The sequence below is a fragment of the Trematomus bernacchii genome, unplaced genomic scaffold (genome assembly GCF_902827165.1).
Source record: "Trematomus bernacchii unplaced genomic scaffold, fTreBer1.1, whole genome shotgun sequence".
NCBI lineage: Eukaryota > Metazoa > Chordata > Actinopteri > Perciformes > Nototheniidae > Trematomus > Trematomus bernacchii.
In genome coordinates, this window is record NW_022987588.1 from 6,787,587 (window position 1) to 6,806,978 (window position 19,392).

Sequence of the window (19,392 nt, forward strand, 5' to 3'; positions counted from 1 at the left end):
CACTTGCCTTCAGAAACTGCGATGGCCCTTAGTTTTTCTTTTAAAGACAAACATGAATCATGAAAGTAAGCAGATGTATCAATAATTAAAAGAATCATAGCTGCATCTCAACTGAAGACATGTTTAACTACTTGTATTTAACTAATCCTGTAAATTAACTTCCATGTGCTATTAGGTTGACCTTTAGATCAACTAATCTTTAAAGCTCTCCCCACTTTGGCTTCAGTCACCTTATGTGTACGAGATGTGAATACGGCAGGTGTTAACAGAGGCTTTATTAGAAGGACACAGTATGACCGACCGTCAAAGTGCCATTTGTTCAAACAGTCAGCAGATACAGACATATTTTAAAGTGATGACACCAGTTATTGCTCAAATATTCAGGGGATTAAAATGTATAATTATAACTATAGTAGAAACATGTCAAATAAAACACTATAGTTACACAAAAAATATATAACACCTTGTTTTGATAAAGAGCCGTTAGCATTTCAGTGGTGCTAGTCGACTCTGGAACAATCAATAAAAAGTTGCACAGGTTAAATATGTGGCATTGGTTCAAGCAGTCCTGATAAATAATCAGAAAATAACAGCAATCTCTCTATACAGCTTTAAACAAGATATTGGTTTTCATCAAGTGATTAATAAATTATGATTTGCTTACACAGATTAAAGCCATTAAAATGGAAGGAATCATTACATGATAATCAAAATTGACCGAATAATCACTGAGGTACAGATGCAACAACTGCAATCTAATTATAAATAAGTAAATGGAGAGGTTACTGTGATGAATCCTTAATTTCATTTGGAGAACACATCCCTTTAAACTACGTTCAACACATACCCTAAGAGTTACATTTTTTTGGGAAATGAATGCATGAGGTACTGATTGCTACTCGTAAAAAAATGATGTTAAAAATGCAAAAACTTCCAAAGTAGTGCACGAGACATAAAGCATGAACTTAAATTCAAGAATGTACAATCGTAAGTTGTTTAACAAGTGGGTAACTTGTGCGTTAATGACCACATTTCTTGAGTGTGTGTTGACTACAGTTAAAAATAAAATGTCTGTCTCTTGTTTGTTTTATTACAACCTGAGGAAATTTGAAACTTGAGGAAAAGTGCACATTTCCAACAGGGAGGACAGGCGTAATGTGGTATAAGGAGGGTTATGGCAGGGTGTTAACACAGGGCGACGTGGAGATGATGGAGGGGAGTGAAGTCTCTGCTTCAGTCCCCTGAAGGAAGCGCAGCGTGGCATCAGGATGAAGCTCTCAGGACTCCAGAGCCTCGAGGGCCTCTTTCTCCTCTGCCTTCTTATCCTCTGCCTTCTTATCCTGGTGGAACCTATGAGGAAAGAAATGACATAAAGTAGAAGTTGTGAGAAAATAAAGTTTGTTTTGTTTGTTAAACAGCTAAAAACTAAGCAAGAGAACCGTTGAAAACCGCTTCTCTCAGCATTCTGTTTCCATAGCTAACTAATGTTCCCTATAAATACCCATCTGTGGGAGTATTTGCAAATGATGTGAGTGACCACTGTGTTGTAGCCACAATTAGGGACACTAAGGTCCAAAAGGTTAAACCCTGTATTATTATTAAGAGACACATAAAACATTTTGTGGAGCAGGGTTTTGTTCATGATCTGTTTGGGTTTGATTGGGGAAAAATCGATCTGTGTGCTGATGTTGAAACTGCATGGTCTTATTTTTATCTTGGTTTTATGGAAATTATAGATAGACATGCACCCCTACGTACTTTTAGAGTAAAGGGCCGAGACAATCCTTGGTTTTCTGCTGAACTGTCTAGTCTCCTACATGAGAGAAACAAGGCCTGGGCAAAGGCTAGGAAATCAGGCTCAGAGGTTGAATGGCTGCGTTTTAGGCAACTAAGAAATAGCTTCACTTCACAGGTCAAAAGTGCTAAGTCGAAGTACTATTTGTCAGTTACCACAGAAAACCTAAATAATCCTAGGAAATTTTGGAAAGCCATAAAATTGCTATCCACCGGTGAGATCCGAAATGAGCTACCTCCGTGCCTTACCACAGCATCTGGCTCTATATCGGACAGGGCTACTATGCTAAATTGTTTTCAAGGTTCAAGGTTCTTTATTGTCAATCTGACATAGCTACAGAGTAATTATGCAGTTGAAAATCTTATGTCACAGGCTTCTCCAACAATGCAACATAATAACATAACATAATAACAATGAGCATTTTGTGTCCTGTGGCTCTCTGTTTGATTCTGTGACTAACTCTGCTTCTGTGAACACCCCAATCCGTGACTCTGAACAATGTGGTCTGGAAAACCCTTTCAGTTTTACTCCTTTTACTGTTGATGTTGTTCGTGAAGCTTTAACCAAGTTAGATCCTAAGAAACCGGCCGGCCCGGACAACGTGGAACCTTTCTTTTTAAAGATAGCTGCAGATTTTATTGCTCCACCTCTCACTACTCTTTTTAACCTCTCCCTCAGCACAAACACAATTCCAAAATTGTGGAAGTCAGCGTATGTCCTGCCTTTGCTGAAAGGAGGGGAGGCAACTGTTTTAAATAATTATAGGCCCATCTCTAAATTATCAGTTCTGGCTAAGGTTCTTGAACGCCTAGTGAGTGAGCAGGTAAAGGTGTTTTTATGTACAAATGACATCCTGTCTAAACATCAGTCAGGCTTCAGAAAGCAACATAGCACCATCACTGCCACAATGAAAGTGGTGAATGATGTGGCGAGTTTTTTAGATAAAAAGCAGAGTTGTGCAGCTCTATTTATTGACCTTTCCAAAGCGTTTGACACCGTCGATCATCGCATCTTAAAGCAGAGGCTACTCAGTATTGGCATATCCAGTCATGCAGTGGGGTGGTTTGTGGACTACCTCTCTGAAAGGTCCCAATGTGTTCACTTTGATGGGCTGTCTTCTGAGTGGTTAAACATTACTAATGGTGTTCCTCAAGGTTCTGTTTTAGGTCCACTTTTATTCTCCATCTACATCAATAGTTTAGGTGAAAATGTCGATGGATCAACCTTACATTTTTATGCGGATGACACCGTTATGTACTGTGCACGTCCCTCCATTAAGGAGGCTGTTGTTGAATTGCAAGCTGCTTTTAACATTATTCAGACTCAGCTCTCTGAACTAAAGCTTCTTTTAAATGTTGATAAAACCAAGGTAATGCTCTTTTCAAAAGCCAAAAAGACACCAGAGCCTGTTTTAGATATTTTAACTACGCAAGGAATAAAACTTGAAGTGGTTGCCTGTTACAAATACCTTGGTATCTGGCTTGATGATTGTCTCACTTTTAAACGTCATGTCAATAACCTGCTTAAAAAACTGAGGGTTAGGCTAGGTTTCTTCTATAGGAACAAGTCCTGTTTCTCGCTCGAGGCCAGGAAAAGGCTAGTCACTGTGACCTTTTTACCTGTGCTGGACTATGGTGATCTGATCTATATGAATGCACCTGCCAATTGCCTGGTCAAGTTAGATGCTGCGTATCACAGTGCACTGAGATTTGTGACAAACTGTAAAGCATTAACCCATCACTGTACCCTGTATGCAAGGGCTGGTCTGCCTTCACTAACTGTACGGAGGCTCAGTCACTGGTACATTTTTATATATAAAGCCATGTTAGGGAAACTTCCATCCTACATCTGCTCCCTGATCTCACTGCGAATTGTAAGTGGCTACTGCCTGAGATCGCATGCTGTGGTTTTATTAAATGTGCCAACTGCTAGGACAGTCTTAGGGAAAATAGCATTTAGATGCGCAGCTCCACTGTCCTGGAATAGTCTGCAATTAAAATGGAAACTGAGCAATCTGGTGCCACTAAATGTTTTTAAAGCTCGGTTGGATGCTACTCAATCGGAAGCTGTTGGTACCTGTTCATGTGGATAGTTATGTAAATTGTAATCCCTGTAATGATGCTGTATGATGTCCTTTTGTTGCTCTGTTTATGTTTTTAATGTTTCATGTGGAACCTACTTGAGCAGGTCTCCCTTGAAAAAGAGATCAATGATCTCAATGGGATACAACGTGGATAAATAAAGGTTTGAAATGAAATGAAAATAGCAACTCACGGTGCCTGTAACCGTGTTCGTGTGACAGTTAAACATCACAGACTTTGGGCTCATAGGTCACATGGTTGCTAGAGTTTAGCCACAGACAACGGTGGATTCTGTCATTACAGTCAGCTACAATATCATTACAAATAATAATAAAAGCTTTTTGGGGTTCTCCCTTTCCTGTAGTTTGTTTATAGGTTTCTGTGCATGTCAATGGTCTGCAAAGGCTACAATCCCTGTGTTCCTCCAGAGGGAGTTTCTCTCTGCCTGAGACACCTCCATTGGACTCCTTTGTTTACTTTAGTAAAAGAGTGAAATCACTATGTAACACTTGCGCTTCTATTGGCTAGCGCTCCAACACATTATAGGCTAAGGAAAGGGACGTCTTAAGCGGTTGACCAATCACAACAGAGCCGGCCAGCTAACCAATCAGAGCAGACTGGGCTCTGGTTTCAGACAGAGGGTGAAAAGAGGGGCTGCAGCACAGGCAGTATGAGAAAAATAAAGAGCTTTTTGAACATTAAAGCATAGAGACATTTCACAGTAGAGGAACAAACTACAAATATGAAGCTGAAAATTAGCATATTTCCTCTTTAGGATTAATATTATAGTATTTATTTTATATTAAATGTTTTATCTTTAGCTTGTGCATTGCTCTCCAGGACTTTTAATTTGGTTTGAGGTAATGATTTCATAGCCACCACACTGTGCATTCAACATGTTTTTTACTCTTTATGGAAAATGTTTCCTCAGGAGTTCAGTTAATTGTTGACATAGAAACAAAGCACACGTGACAGCTTGTGCATGTTATACCTTTACTACTGAATCAGCTGCAGTGCACCCAAACATTAACTTGTGGCCATGTTTTATAATCAGCAATAGGCAAGGAATGAATTGACCACTAGTGCTACTGTGCGCTTATCATGCATCACGTATTGATCATTAGATTGGTATTACCCGAGATAAGGTCACTTTAAATTAAGCACAACAACACAAACCTCCAGATCCGGTAGAGCTGGGAGGATCCTGCTGCGCCGAGGAAGAAGTTGACACAAAACAGGTTCCAGTTCTTCGGGGTGATCACCAGCGAGTATCTGGACCAGATCAGGCCTGGTGGAGGGACAGGAGAGTGAAGGTTATGCACACCACTGATGGAAACAGTCTGTGCTTTGGCAAAACAGTGACAGATAACAGTTGTTTAAAGAGACATATTGCAAAAGCAGAAGCATCAGACAACCTTTAGCACAGATTGATCACATTCTCTGAACACTGAACTGATCATTTTGATAAATGCACTGACAGAATTCACAGCTCGAATTCGAAAAACATTACCAGGACCGTGACGTCTGTAAGGTATATATTTTACTTGGAATATAAAAACAGGACAGATTAAATTCATTTGAATCTTGAAATGCTGATTTCATGCTGCTACCTTTTCTGCTAGTTACTTTTCCCTGGATCACACTATCTCTTTTTTTAAACAATGGATGTTGCAAACTGAGACATTGCGCATGAAGAGGCGTAATGGTTATGTCTCCATTTGTAGTTCATAATAAAATCGATGTATTGTTACCTGTGGCTGTCAGCACTCCAGACTGGGAGAGACTGAGTTTGTCTGCTGGCCGACTCATATCAGCCAGACCAGCTCCAACCAGACCCTGCAGAGGAAAGAGAACATGTTCACTGTATGTTAACATATCATTTGTATTTGACAAGACTATATATTACACAATGATGGCGTGTTTGGTGCTTGACCCCAATTGAGTTGGGATATAAATAGCAGCACAGGAGAGTAGAAACACACATTTCTGCGGCACAAATGTATGATGATTTTCTTCTGAACGGTTTACTTTATAAGATCATCTTCAGGCCCCTGAAAGTATTCAAGTACCAACACATAACGCATGGTTTGAACTGATGCACAAATATAACCTGTGATTAATGCACTTACCCATTTAAACACTGGAGCCCAGAAAAACACTGTCTTTGGACCTGAAATACAAACAAAGCAAGATGGAAACGTGACATTTGGGCAACAGTGGGTGTTGAATTATTTGGTGTAATTTCAGTTAAACCTTCTCCTGGAGTTTGGGGTCAAGCCAGAGTGTCAGATACATGATGGCATTGTTTTTGGAACAACCTGAACTAGGTCTCTATATTTTGCTTTACAACAATAAGCAATTCCAAACAAACCTGATATTCAACACATCAATAAACCTAATGCAATATTGGCTTTAGGACAGCAAGATATTGCAATAAAACAACATATCATATCATCAGGTGGATACCATACCAGGAAATATGAATAAACAATATGATATATGGAAGGTCATGTATGTAATAAGCGTTGATGTAAAAATAATATAGTAAGAGACACTTCCTCCCTAGTGTAGTTAATCCTCCTACCAGGTTTCCAAACTTGTGATATCACTACTTATAATATTAGCTTTTTTTAAACTAACCATCCACCAGGCGGTCAGGATGCTGAACTCTTGACTTTGACTGTGTGGGACTCGCATAAACTTAATTAACTTATGAAAGGTCAAATTCACAGGACAATAAAGAGCTGCAGGTCTGGACTCTGCCATGATCTGCCCTCATATTCATGCTGCAGGCTAAACACAAAGTTGGACGTCTTGTAAATCATCACAGATGCCCTTGACAACGAGTTCTGCAGCAGCCTCACAGACACAACAGAGAGCAGTCTGTCCCTGTGACGCACAGACTGATTTATTAATCGCTCTAGTTAAGGTCAGGTTTTAACAGATCTGAATGTGTGTGCAAGTGCAACACGCTCAATGTGTTATATATTCCTATCTAAACATAATGAAATGCAACGAATCCCACTTCCATGAAGGTTATAGTGTTTAGTTCAGGCTGATATAGAGCAGAGTGACTGTTTGTGGTGCAGAGTGACTGTTTGTGGTGCGGTTTAAGTGTTTTGCATTATACTGAGAGGTGTTCTTACTATAATAAGTTTGACCTAGTTGACAAGCTTCAAGGATTATTACAGGGTTTCTGTATTATAACTTTGTTAACTGTTCCTTCAATGTGCAACGTTATATAATGAAACTAACACACATTAATTATGCAGTATCATGATTAGATGTAGAACAATAAGTGTATTAAGCCAGGGATTTAATCAAATCAAGCAATAATCATTTCATTCAGCTTTTTAAATGTGAATATTAGCTGCTTTTATCTCTGGTTGTTCATGTGTTATAGTCATAGACTGTATATATAAAGGTTATAGTGCTCTGGACCGAAGAAAGCAAACAGAAAGCCTGTACACAGATTGATACTATATCATTTTATAATATGCTATAAACTGTGTGACTTTACACACCACTGTGTTTCCTTGTATTTTTTATTCAATCGCTTTTACATCGTTTAGTCTATTTGAGTTTTGTGTACCTCTTAAAATGTATTGATTTGCTTTATCTATTAATGCATACTCTGCTGCTGCGAAACCACGTGTTCCCTCTAGGGCTCAATAAAGGCTCTAATCTTATCTTAATAATTGGAAGCTGCAGCCCAGTTATAGTTAATGATATATTTAGTATGAACATAAGATATGATTCAACTGTTTAATAATTACTTCATCATCCTGAGACGAGACTATAAACGGTGATTATCAATTGGGTCATCTACTTTAGTCTAAGTTATTCTGATGACAATAACATGCAAGTGGCTAACATTTAAGTCGATTTTTGTATATTTTTTTAACATTTAAAATTGTTTATTTCTTCCTGTTTTTGGTGGCTCACTACAATCAACCATACCGTTTAAATCTATAAAGATAACTCAAAAACAACGTTCAAATTAAATAAGAAAAACTAAAATATGGGGTTAAATTAAGAAATGTAGCCTCTTGAACACGGAATTGACCTAGTTATATTTTAAATGTACAAAAGTAGAAACACTGTTATCATAAAAAATAAGGGATATTTGTACACTGCATCTGTTGTTTGGCACAATATATAATCCTAAAAGACCTTCCAACATGTATTAGCACCCTTACATAAGAACCATTATACTTTGTTGTGGTACCTCAGAAATACACAACTTAATACCACAATAAACTTCATACTTTTCCTGTCATAAACCCAGCTGTTGTTCACAGACTGAGCTGCTCTCCCATCAAAACAATGACCTCAATACAGTCTAACATCAAGTACAAGTAGAGATGATGTATTAGCTCCACGTCAGAAATGATCATTGATGAAGGATTACGGAGATGCACACCGCCACACATACAATCACATATCCCCACAAACACAGACCCAGTCCTCTAACCAAACAGCCGGATAATAAACTCTACATTACCTGCTGGGTGGTTGTACAGGGGTCTCAGTTTTGCGGGCAGTGTGTGCTCGATCTTGTCCAAAATCCGGTGATAGGAGGCTCTCAGTGCAGCCATGACTGTATTGGGAAACTGACAGAAGCTAGCTCGCTAAAGAGGTGAGGAAGCTAAGGATCTTTCTTTAAAAAGCCACAGACTTTTAAAAATAAAAGTGTTCCTTTGTTTACTTGGAGGATGGTGTCCAGTAAATTGATAGCAGGAAGCTTGAAGGATATGAATGGATGATGCTGTCCTACTGTCGACCTTCCCTCGGAAACACTGTGAGCATGTTAGCGCCGCTAGCTTCTGTCTGACCGACGAGGTGACTTTCTGCACAGTGCAACCTACCAACCTCGTGAGGGGCGGGGCTACATGTTTCCTCTGTCCTCATTGGTCGGGCCGGTCAGAACCCCGGTATGATTGGTTTAGAAAGGATTGCTACTTTTCCTGCACGGCGTAGCTCGACTGGGTGGATATGAATCAACCTTTATATATACAGTCTATGGAATCAACGCGTTAACAAGTAATTAAGTAGACAAATAAAATAGTGTAGTCGGTTCAGGTTTGCAAAAGCCCTCAACAACACATAACATTAATTCTCAAAGTTAAAGTCACAGACCCCACTGCCATGAATAGTTTTTTATTAATACTATTTTTTACAAATTCTTTTTTACTTTAACATTTATAGAATATCATATTATTTGTTATCTAACAAAACACTTACCCTAGAATTTTAAATATGTTTATTACATGTTTTCCTTATATATTTATCTTGTTCTTTAAAATATCAACATACAATTTGCAGATGATGCAGGGTTTTCCTTGCAAAGGTTTGTGTTGTTATATTATGATATACAGATAAGTTATTGTATTGCTTAACTTTAAAGTATGATTTCATCGAGGCTGTAAAACCTGTAATAAAGTACGATTTCAGCAGGTTCTGTTATAACCTGATCTTGTGGCCCTCTTACAACATTTAACAGGTTAATCCAGTCCTTTCTTCAAAGTCTACAAACCAGCTGTATACCAAACAACCTGTTTAGTTGTATTTAAACTTTAAATAAAAAGGCACTTACAACTGTTCACTTTGCTGGATAACCACCAAGTAGCCAACTGTTATACCCAGCATGACTGTGCCCCACTGGTTTATTTAATTTACTTATTTTTAAATACAAAATGTGAGACACCAGAGATAATAATTATATTTTATTTTAAATACTATGTTAAGTTAATACCTTTTTTTAATCTAATAGTGTGTTATATTTATTTTTCATCTCCTGCTGTTACAATGTAAATGTCCCCTCTGTGGGACGAAATTAAGGAATTCTGTCATAATCATAATACAATTTATAAAAACTAGTAGTGTAAAAAATATAAATACAGGTAGTGTAAACAAAAGTGAAGATAAAGAACTAAAACATAGTTTTTGCATTTTGATATGCATAACATTTTCTTCCTCTTACTATGCTAATGTGTGCACTATACACCTTTGTGTCAATACACCTGATTAGGTCTTCTGTACCTAATTAAGGATGACATTTTGACCCCAGGACTTTTTACTTCTTGGTATTTTTAGACTGTCCTATCCTATTAATGCTTTTCAATAATAAGGCTAATGATTTGTGTTATTTTTTCTTCAACATTGCTTCATGCTTTAACACTTTCTGAGCTTTTCCTGATTACACTCCGCCCTCGTCAGCTCTCCTGCTCTCTAAAACGAGCGCTCCCAATCTCTCGGTCAAACCCCGCAGTTGATCGCGATGTTTGGACACAGCTGACCGCTGCCTGCTAGAAGAAATCAAACCACCAGGCTAGGCTAGCAGGACAGACAGTTAGCGGCGCAGAGAGCAGCGGGCAGCGAATGTAAACTCAGGGGGAACCGAGGAGACAACACAAGGACCGGGGCTAAACCTCCAGAGATGCGGACGTTGAGTGTCGTCTCACCGCAAGCTAACGTTAGCTTTGTCCCGACACACAGGGACTGATCTCTGTGGCAAAGACGACAGATAAAACGGCGACATCAACAGGAACGGGTTAGCTTAGCTTCAATGTTATTGTTAATTAAACCCCACATATTATGGTCACGATGTCCTACTCTGGAAACCTGGTTTGGGATGTAAATAAACGTTTAATTGGATACAACGAGCCCAACATCATCAGGAGCAACTATTTAGGTAAGGAACAAAAACACTTTGATGCTAACGTAGAAGAGACGACAAGAAAAACATGTGTTTATTTTTAACATTGTGTGAGGCAGGTATAGCTCCGCTAAATCACACGCACTGACAGCTAGACCCAACATGACTATGGTTATATTTAATAACATACAAGCTGCTAAGTTACTGCTTCTGCAAAGTGTAAACACAGCAGGACATTTAATTGATCCATGTTGAAGCGGAGATGTGGGAGTCTACAGCTAAAGCACTGGAAAGACGGGGGTACATATTTTCTACAATCCTCAATGGTCCTTAGGTAATATGTATATAAACATCCCATTTCTCTTTTCTATATTCTATTGTTCTGCACTGTAGCGTTGACGCATTTTCCATAGCTGGTGTACAGCAAAGTCGATCTGCAACGACAATTGGTTTAATCGATTGACAGATAAATAATGGCGAAGTATTTTTAAACAAATAATACATGTTTTAATGATATAACATTATGTTCAAATCCCTTTAAATAATGTCATGCATTCCTTTGTTGTTTGTTTAGCATTACAAACTGAATATACATGGGTATTCACACCTGGGTGTTTACATTTTCACATTTGTTTCTGACATTGTATGGATGATTAGTCGAGAAAATAATCGGTCGATTAATCGAAAATGAAAATACTCAGTAGTTGCAGCCCTACATGTATTTTGAATGCGATTTAATGTCAATTGTTGTAGTGAAAGGACTAGAAATATAGGATTACATTTTATATTTAATCCTTTGTCATCTCTCTTTTTATGAGCTACAGCAAAACCTATTAAAAACAATATCCCCTTATTCAGATAGTCCATTGTTTTGCACAATAGCACGGATGCATGTCCATGGATGATGAACATCAGAGTAGTTCTGACTTATCAATGGTTGACAGAAACATTATCAGCCACTATTTTGATTCTTTAATTCTTGTAAATCATTATAGTAATTTTTATTTATGTATGTATTCCTTTTTCTTATTATATTAAACTACATTTCTCTGGGTTGTGGACTGACTAACATTTGAAGGCATCACTTTGGACTTTGACTTGCTTGCTTTAAAATGTTTTTTTTCTGACATTTTGAGTTGGATATGATCTAATCGGCACGCAACATATATGTACCCTTAAAGCGGATACGCGATAGTCTAAAGCAGTAGAGACATAGGATTACACATGATATATGCTCTAATCCTTAATAGTGCAGCTTTTCATAAAGTATTGGCTACATCAAAATGATATTATCTCCTCATTCAGACACTCCATTGTTTTGCACATGAAATGCAGTTGTATTCTTTTTAATTTATGAGAAATTGCTCTCAGGCTTTTGTAAATATTCATTACATTACATGTCACTTGTTAGACGCTTTTATCCAAAGCGACTTACATACATTCAGTACAGTGGACAATCCCCCCAGGAGTAATTTGGGGTGAAGTGTCTTGCCCAGGGACACAACGACATGCTGACTGCAGTGGGACTCGAACTTGCTACCCCCTGATTCGAAGTTCAGTGCCCTATCCTAACCACTGAGCCACAGCCTCCCATATTCACTTCTCAAATCTGAAGCATTATCTTATTTTTTGTGTGAACATTGATATTGAGTAATTGATGATAAAAAAATGTTGGCGATTATTTTCATTGCTGTTATAATTGAATGACAATGAAAGCAGACACAAGAATATTCGAAGCAAGTAAAGTAATATGGAGTAAAGATAATGTAACATTATACAGAATATCAGGCCAGTATATCAAAACACCACTGACTGTTTACTTGTTTATTAAAATAGAATATTTCCACATTGCATAGACGAAGGCGGTTGCGTCTCTTGACAAGTGTAATAGATCAACTATAAATAGTACTGGCTCGACTCCATACCTATTTATTAAAAAAAATATTGATATATCTTGTTACAACACTGCAGTGTTTATAAGTGTCTCAAGTGGGCCTGTCACAGTAATTACATTATCGACTTATCGTACAATATATGGACACAACCTCGATCGTCATTCTGCCCTCCTTTCTGCCTGCTATGTTTACATGCGTTGCATTGATTATATAAATCCCCAACACTTTAGTTACCAAGTTTCCTCTCCCATTATAGTGCTGTTGCACAGACCTGCTACATGTCTGTAAACAGAGCCCTACACTCCATGTTATTTATTTTGTTCAGTTGTGTAGTTTTATTAATATGTTCTTTTCTTCATATTTAGGAATGACTTTTTTCCAATTACAATGTATGAATATTTTTAAGAATTATAAATTATTTGCTTTTTAAAAAAGTGTACTTGCATTATTATGTTACTATTAAATCAGTGGAATAAAATGGTCTTAAAGGGACCCTCTTATACTTTGTGGGGTTTTCCCTTTTCCTGTAGTGTCTTCTATAGGTGCATGTAAATGGGTTCTGTAACAAAGTGACATCACTATAAGCTCACGCACCAATCACAACAGAGCCAGCCAGCTAACCAATCAGAGCAGACTGGGCTCTGGTTTCAGACAGAGGGTGAAAAGAGGTGCTGCAGTACAGGCAGTATGAGAGAAATAAAGAGCTTTATGAACATTAAAGTATGGATACATGTCACAGTAGAGGAACAAAACATAAATATGAACCCAAATATTCATTCATGTTTTGAACTTAACAAAGGAAAAACTATTAAACTCAATAGTCTTGAGTTTACTTGCAGTGATAGGCCTCATTAGTGAGATTTTTCGGATGTCTGTCTGTCTGTGTGTTGGTTGTGAGAGAACAACCTGAGAATACAACATGACCACGGTGTACACGGAGGACAGATCCACTGGCACATCGAGACGGAGAGGTTTATTGTTTGCAATGTGGCATGTCAAAGAGTCGGCACCTGACAGGGGTTGACCGGAGATTTATAAGCCTGTAGAGGTGGGGCAGGTGCCACTGAGGTTTAGTCAGGGCTGCATTTAGCTTGAAGGAGATATTGTTCGAGCTGTTATTGTGTTATGGGTAGAGGAAACATGCTGTGATGTATGGTGTGGAGCTCTTGTAGGGTATATTTAGCTTCCTATAGGGGGGATGGGGGCAACGAACAGAGGTGTACGTTGAATTCCAGGGACACTTCCGGGAGGTTATAGGAAATCGTCCAGAGCTTTCTCTGATCTTAAAGGAATATTAAGAAGTTTAGAAGTGGGGATGTATGAAGTACTTATCCTTAGTGTATTACTGACAGTGTATTGGGGTCTGTTCACCCCCAGTTTGGAAAACACAAAGACTTTGGGCATGGAGGCTAAGCAATGTACTGCGATGGATCTAAGACGGCAGCATCATCTATTTAACCACCAAGAAAAACACCCTCCTGAAAAACTCAACATCAGTTTAAGTGTATTCCAATATGTTCTCTGCTTTACCGTCAGCTATCCTGGGAGCTTATCTGTCCATGCTCTTGTCAAAGCCACCAGACTTCATTGAGAAAAACATAAATGATGACCTTGCAGAACACACAAGTTGTTGGTTTCACCGCTGCCATGATATTTGAGTTTATGCGTGATTTTGTATCATGTTGTTGTCTTTTAACGGTCAGTTTCACTTTACAAAAGTAACACAATAACTCGGACTAACTAACCGATTGAAGCAGCGGTAAACCAGCAACTTCAATGTTCTGCAGATCAAAATGACTGTCTTTGTCAGTGGAGTCTGGTGGCTTTAAAGAGAGCAAAGATACTAGCTTCAGCTCCCCCGGAAAGGTCTCTTTGAAATATGTTTCGCTGCGGCCCCCGTCCACAGAACTACACCGCACAGCTTTTGTTCTTATTCTCATGTCTGATGCTTTAAACTGTGGGCGTGCCAGCCACCATTTACTCTCTATTCCCATGTCTAACAGGCCAAACACCAACTATGTATCGTCACTTTGAGGTACAATTAGTGCTGAAAAAACATGTCATCGTGTCCATTAGCTCTTGTTCAAATGAATGCTGTCGTGTCTCCTTTACAGAAATGACTCCACACAAATGCAGGCTTGTCTAATTCCTTCAGCCATAATGAAACCTGTCGGTGCAAGTCAAAGCTCCCGACTGGATATTCAGCTGCTGTCGTGTATGTTTAAAAATGGGAAAAAAACGTTCCCCACTTTGTATGATGGTAGCTATTATATGTGCACGACATCTCAGGCCTTGCTGTTTCCCTTATATAACATTTACAATTAATACTTGAAATAATGAATGCACGCAAACTCATATTTTTGTACCTCTTTATTTGAGGTACAATTAAACTGTTCTATTTTCAAAATGCACCAAACACTGACAGAGAGGCACATCCTTTGATGATGAATCAATGAGACACAACTAAAACAGCAGCAGATGTCCGTCACAACAGCAACTTGAAAATGCTACTTACAAATGAATTGAACAAAGAGGCAGGTGTGTTCTTTTTTTTAAATCAATTCATCTTTTTTTCATCCACAAGTAGTTTTCATTTTTAGCAGCTATGAGCAACTCCTCCATGGTCCCATTGTGCATTGCATTGTGGGAGAATAGTGTCAACAGCCCACTCAAATATGAAGTTTTATTTATTTTGCACACTGCCTGTTTTCAGTACACTAAATTATGTCTCTTTTAGAACAACAAACAATGACACAAAACCTGTGGAGTTATTGCATAACGTAGATTTTGTACACGACTCATGAAACTTGAATACGCAAAGGATGAAAATGAAAGGAAAGACGTCAAAGAAATATGACTCGACACACGGTACATCGTCTCATCATGAAGCTGCTTTTTAGAAACTCAAAGCGTACATTGTTTTCCGGCTGCTAACTCCAAGCAGATCTGACTTTCTTTAATGTGTATTTTATATTCTCCTAATTCTCCTAAGAGCCTAAACTCATGTAAGAGTCATTTCTTTGTTTTTGATAACATTTTAGAGTTTGCTTCAACTTTAGAGCAGCTTGCTTTGTGCAGAACATATGAACTCTTCTCCCTTTCTGTTCAACAAGTGCAGGAAGGCTGCATGAGGAACATATCACATGATGCTACTGAAACCCCAAATGTTTAATGTGATATTTTATACCAGTCCTCAGAGTTGGTATTGCGTCTAACTAAAGTGAAGTAAAGTTCAAAGATGCATGGGTATGTTCCAGGGGCGCAGGACGTGAGATCTTTGAAATGGGGGGGGGGGACGAAACCGAGAGAAATTATTTTCAAGATATTTACTTACTATTTGTTTTACTATGTGTTTTACAATCTTAACCGTAAGCTCAAATATGAACTGTTTCAAGATCAAATAAAATACAATGTAAGTATGTACTAGGGATGGGAAAGATTAATCAAATATTCGAAATTATTCAGGTATTCGAATACGAGTTATGAATATTTTTATTGTAATTGTTTTTTTATTTTTTTGGGAGTGGTGCCTAAGTTGATTACATATTATCAAATGGAATAATGCAATGTATACGACAGTGCCATAGCTAAATGTGTTAGGTCTAAAGGTGTGTTTTGCTCCGCTCACCGCTCCCTCACAGCAGGCAGAGCTGCAGGTGCTGATCTCTCTCTCTCACGTCCGGTTATACTTCACTCGGGTTTATGTCCAAATCCATCAGATCTAGCTAGTTCTAGCTAATGATATGGCTGCTGCCCCTCCCTACACGCAGATCACACAGACTCAAACCTCATCTTATGCCCAAATTCCAGCTGAGAGGGTCTTCTCTACAGCTGGCCTGATTGTGAATCGCCTCCGCACCCGCCTCTCCCCTGAGTATTTAGACATGCTCATATTCTCTTAAACAAGAATGAGTATTGAATAGCTGCATTCTGTGCATAGGCCCTGTTATAGGTTGATCTCTGTTGTAATAGGGTTACGTTACCCTAACCCGTTATGTTGTTCGTGTATGATCCCTCTTTCATTTAAAAAAACAAGTTATGTTTTAAGCCTGAAAGCTGTAGGCCTATAGCTGTCAACTGTTCAAACTGTGATCACCAGTTCAATACATTTGACAAATTCGACTTGGTTTCTATACTTATTTGAACATGTATTTATTTATTTTTCAAAATAAAAAATGTTCCCACTTTTTGTCTTTCTTTTAGGATATGTACATTTCGGTTAATCAGTTAACCGTTTTTTTGGGGGTCGAATATTCGAATATACATTTGCTTTCAAATTCCCATCCCTAGTATGTACATGGATTAACAAATGAATTGGTATTTACCTTTAAGTGCAAGAAGGATCATTTATTAAGGCGTTTGAGGAAATAACAATTTTAGAGGAATAACACTTAACAATAAGTAAAAGTAATCTATATATTACACATATATATGCATATTACAACGATCATGTGAACAAATATAGATATTGAAAAAAATGATAACAAAAAAATCAAAATATATATTTTTTTAATATAAATATATATTATTATTATTTAAATGGGGGGGGACGGATCAGTGTCCCTATGAAATTGGGGGTGACGTCCCCCCCCCCCCACTATCTGCGCCCCTGGTATGTTCACATGATCTGCAAGAGCTGGTATGCATAATCAATTCATTGCTAACGTACTTATTAATGCAAAAAAACACTTTAATTTTTGGATGAATCTAGCATAGGACTGTCTTTGAATATGAGAAGAAATAAAGAAACATGTCATTTTACAATTGTTTTTTTTTCTGTCCACAGGTAGAAAAGAATTTGTCCAGAGACTTAAGCTTGAAGGGACGCTGAATGTTCACGATGGCTGTGTAAGTACCCCACATTTTCATATGTTGTTTTTCATTTTCATTGCTTTCATCCTTAATGACTTGTTTCCATTCAACTCAGGAGCACATCTGTGGACAACACAGGATTTAAAGCTTTTGTCTTTGGGCTGCACAATTCATTACAATTTGGTCAAAATCGTAAAACAGAGAAGTGAGATATCTAAATCGCAGGAAGCGCAATATTTGGTAAAAAGCAAAATACGTGAAAACATCTGAATGGACTATGTTGTAGAGAAGTAGGATAAAGAAAAATTACAATTCTCTCTAATATAGCAAATCATATGGCAATTGCTAAATTAGTCAAATCTAGATATTTCTCCAGAATCCTGCAGCCCTATTTTCAACGATTCTTTGTGGGGAAACTAAGTTTAACACATCAGTTTTTAAAATTGTAGGATTGTTGACTTGGAGCAGGGGTGTCAAACTCATGGCCCCGGGGCCTTATCCGGCCCGCCACTTCATTTTATGTGGCCCGCAAGAACTTGCAAAGAATATAATACGTATTATACGGTTACATGCTACTTTACAGAAGCACGTTGCCCAACTACATGTCCCACAGTGCATCTCATTTTGTGACATGCACACCGAAGAGACTTGCAATTAGTTGCCCTAGACCAGTGGTTCTCAACTGGTGGGTCGCGACCCAAAAGTGGGTCGCGGACCCGTTTCAAGTGGGTCGCGGATGTGTGAGGGAAGAAAAAAAAAAATTATGAAAAAAAGTCAAACTTTTTTTGAAGGCCGGGATTTCTAATGCTGCGCGCGCAGTCACTGTTTGCTGCGTCCTCAGTATGAAGCGTCTTGGGCGTTGTCATGACAACGCCCAATGTCATGATAACGTGCTGCCTTACGTTATCAGTATTTACCGCTCATTCATTCAAATTGTAAACATGGCGAAACGCAGGTATGATTCTGAATATATTAAGTATGGATTTTCATACATTGAAGATAAAAGAGAGGGACCAAAACCTCAGTGTGTTGTTTGCAGTGAAATATTGGCACGAGAGAGCATGAAGCCGTCAAAAATGAAGCGGCATTTGGAAACTAAACACTCCGCTTATAAAGATAAACCTGTTGAGTTCTTTCAAAGACGACTCACAGAGCTGAGGACATCGCAACAGTGCCTGACCTCATCATGTTCGAAACAAGAGCAGGCCTTCCGTGCATCTTACCTCGTAGCTCAGCGTATTGCAAAGAGCAAAAAGGCCCACACCATTGCAGAGGACCTTATTTTACCTGCCGCTATCGACATGGTCAGAGAACTGCTGGATCAATCTGCGGCGGATAAACTGAAGACCATACCACTGTCAAACGATACAATCAGTAGGCGGATTGAAGAAATGTCCGATGACATTCAACAACAGACCACAGCTCGCATCAAGGCAAGTGCTCACTATGCATTACAGAGGGACGAGTCCACAGACATCGCGAGCCATGCTATTTTACTCGTTTATGTGAGGCATGTGTGGGAAGGGGACTTACAGGAGCAATTTCTCTGCACTAGAGATCTGCAAACTACTACAACTGCGGAGGACATTTTTAGTTCTGTGGACTTGTACTTGGGTTCGGTGGGCCTAAACTGGGATCTGTGTGTCGGAATCACAACTGATGGCGCTGCCTCCATGACTGGAAAACATTCAGGGGTGGTGAAGAGAATACTAGAAAAAGCCCCTAATGCGACTTGGCAACACTGTTTTTTGCATCGAGAGGCTTTAGCAGCAAAGGACATGGTGCCAGTGCTTCATGAAACATTGAAGGATGTCGTCAAAGCGGTGAACTATATTAAACGCAGCGCAAAGAGCACCCGGTGCTTTCAAAAGCTGTGCCAAGACCTGGGCAGTGAGCACATACAGGTGCTGTATCATGCAGAAGTTCGCTGGCTTTCGAGGGGAAAGGTACTCTCACGCTTCTACGAGCTTAGAACAGAAATTGCAGCCTTCTTTGCCCAGAACAGATCGCCTCTTGCTGACATGTTTAGTGACGATGTGTGGCTCGCACGAGTAGCTTACCTTGCTGATGTGTTTGAACATTTAAACACATTAAATGTTTCAATGCAAGGGAGGGGACACAATGTGTTCGAACAATCGGAGAAAATCGAGG

At 38.8% G+C, this 19,392-nt stretch overlaps 2 protein-coding genes across 4 annotated transcripts in view; one reads left to right on the plus strand and one right to left on the minus strand.

Moving 5' to 3' along the window:
• Positions 1-255: 255 nt before the first annotated feature.
• Positions 256-8,731, minus strand: mpc2b (mitochondrial pyruvate carrier 2b). Its single transcript, XM_034128830.1, has 5 exons — positions 8,381-8,731; positions 6,006-6,046; positions 5,628-5,712; positions 5,053-5,164; positions 256-1,350 (listed from the first exon to the last, which is right to left on the minus strand). Exons 1-5 carry the CDS (start codon positions 8,472-8,474, stop codon positions 1,278-1,280), a joined length of 405 nt encoding a protein of 134 aa, XP_033984721.1. The 5' UTR covers positions 8,475-8,731; the 3' UTR covers positions 256-1,277.
• Positions 8,732-10,142: 1,411 nt separating this feature from the next.
• Positions 10,143-19,392, plus strand: part of dcaf6 (ddb1 and cul4 associated factor 6) — a 36,179-nt gene continuing 26,929 nt past the window's right edge. For all 3 annotated transcript variants that reach the window (XM_034128782.1, XM_034128783.1, XM_034128784.1), the window contains exons 1-2: positions 10,143-10,570; positions 17,216-17,277. In XM_034128782.1, the coding sequence (XP_033984673.1) occupies positions 10,474-10,570; positions 17,216-17,277 (159 nt within the window). In that variant the 5' untranslated portion in view covers positions 10,143-10,473. The remainder of the gene's footprint in view (positions 10,571-17,215; positions 17,278-19,392) is intronic.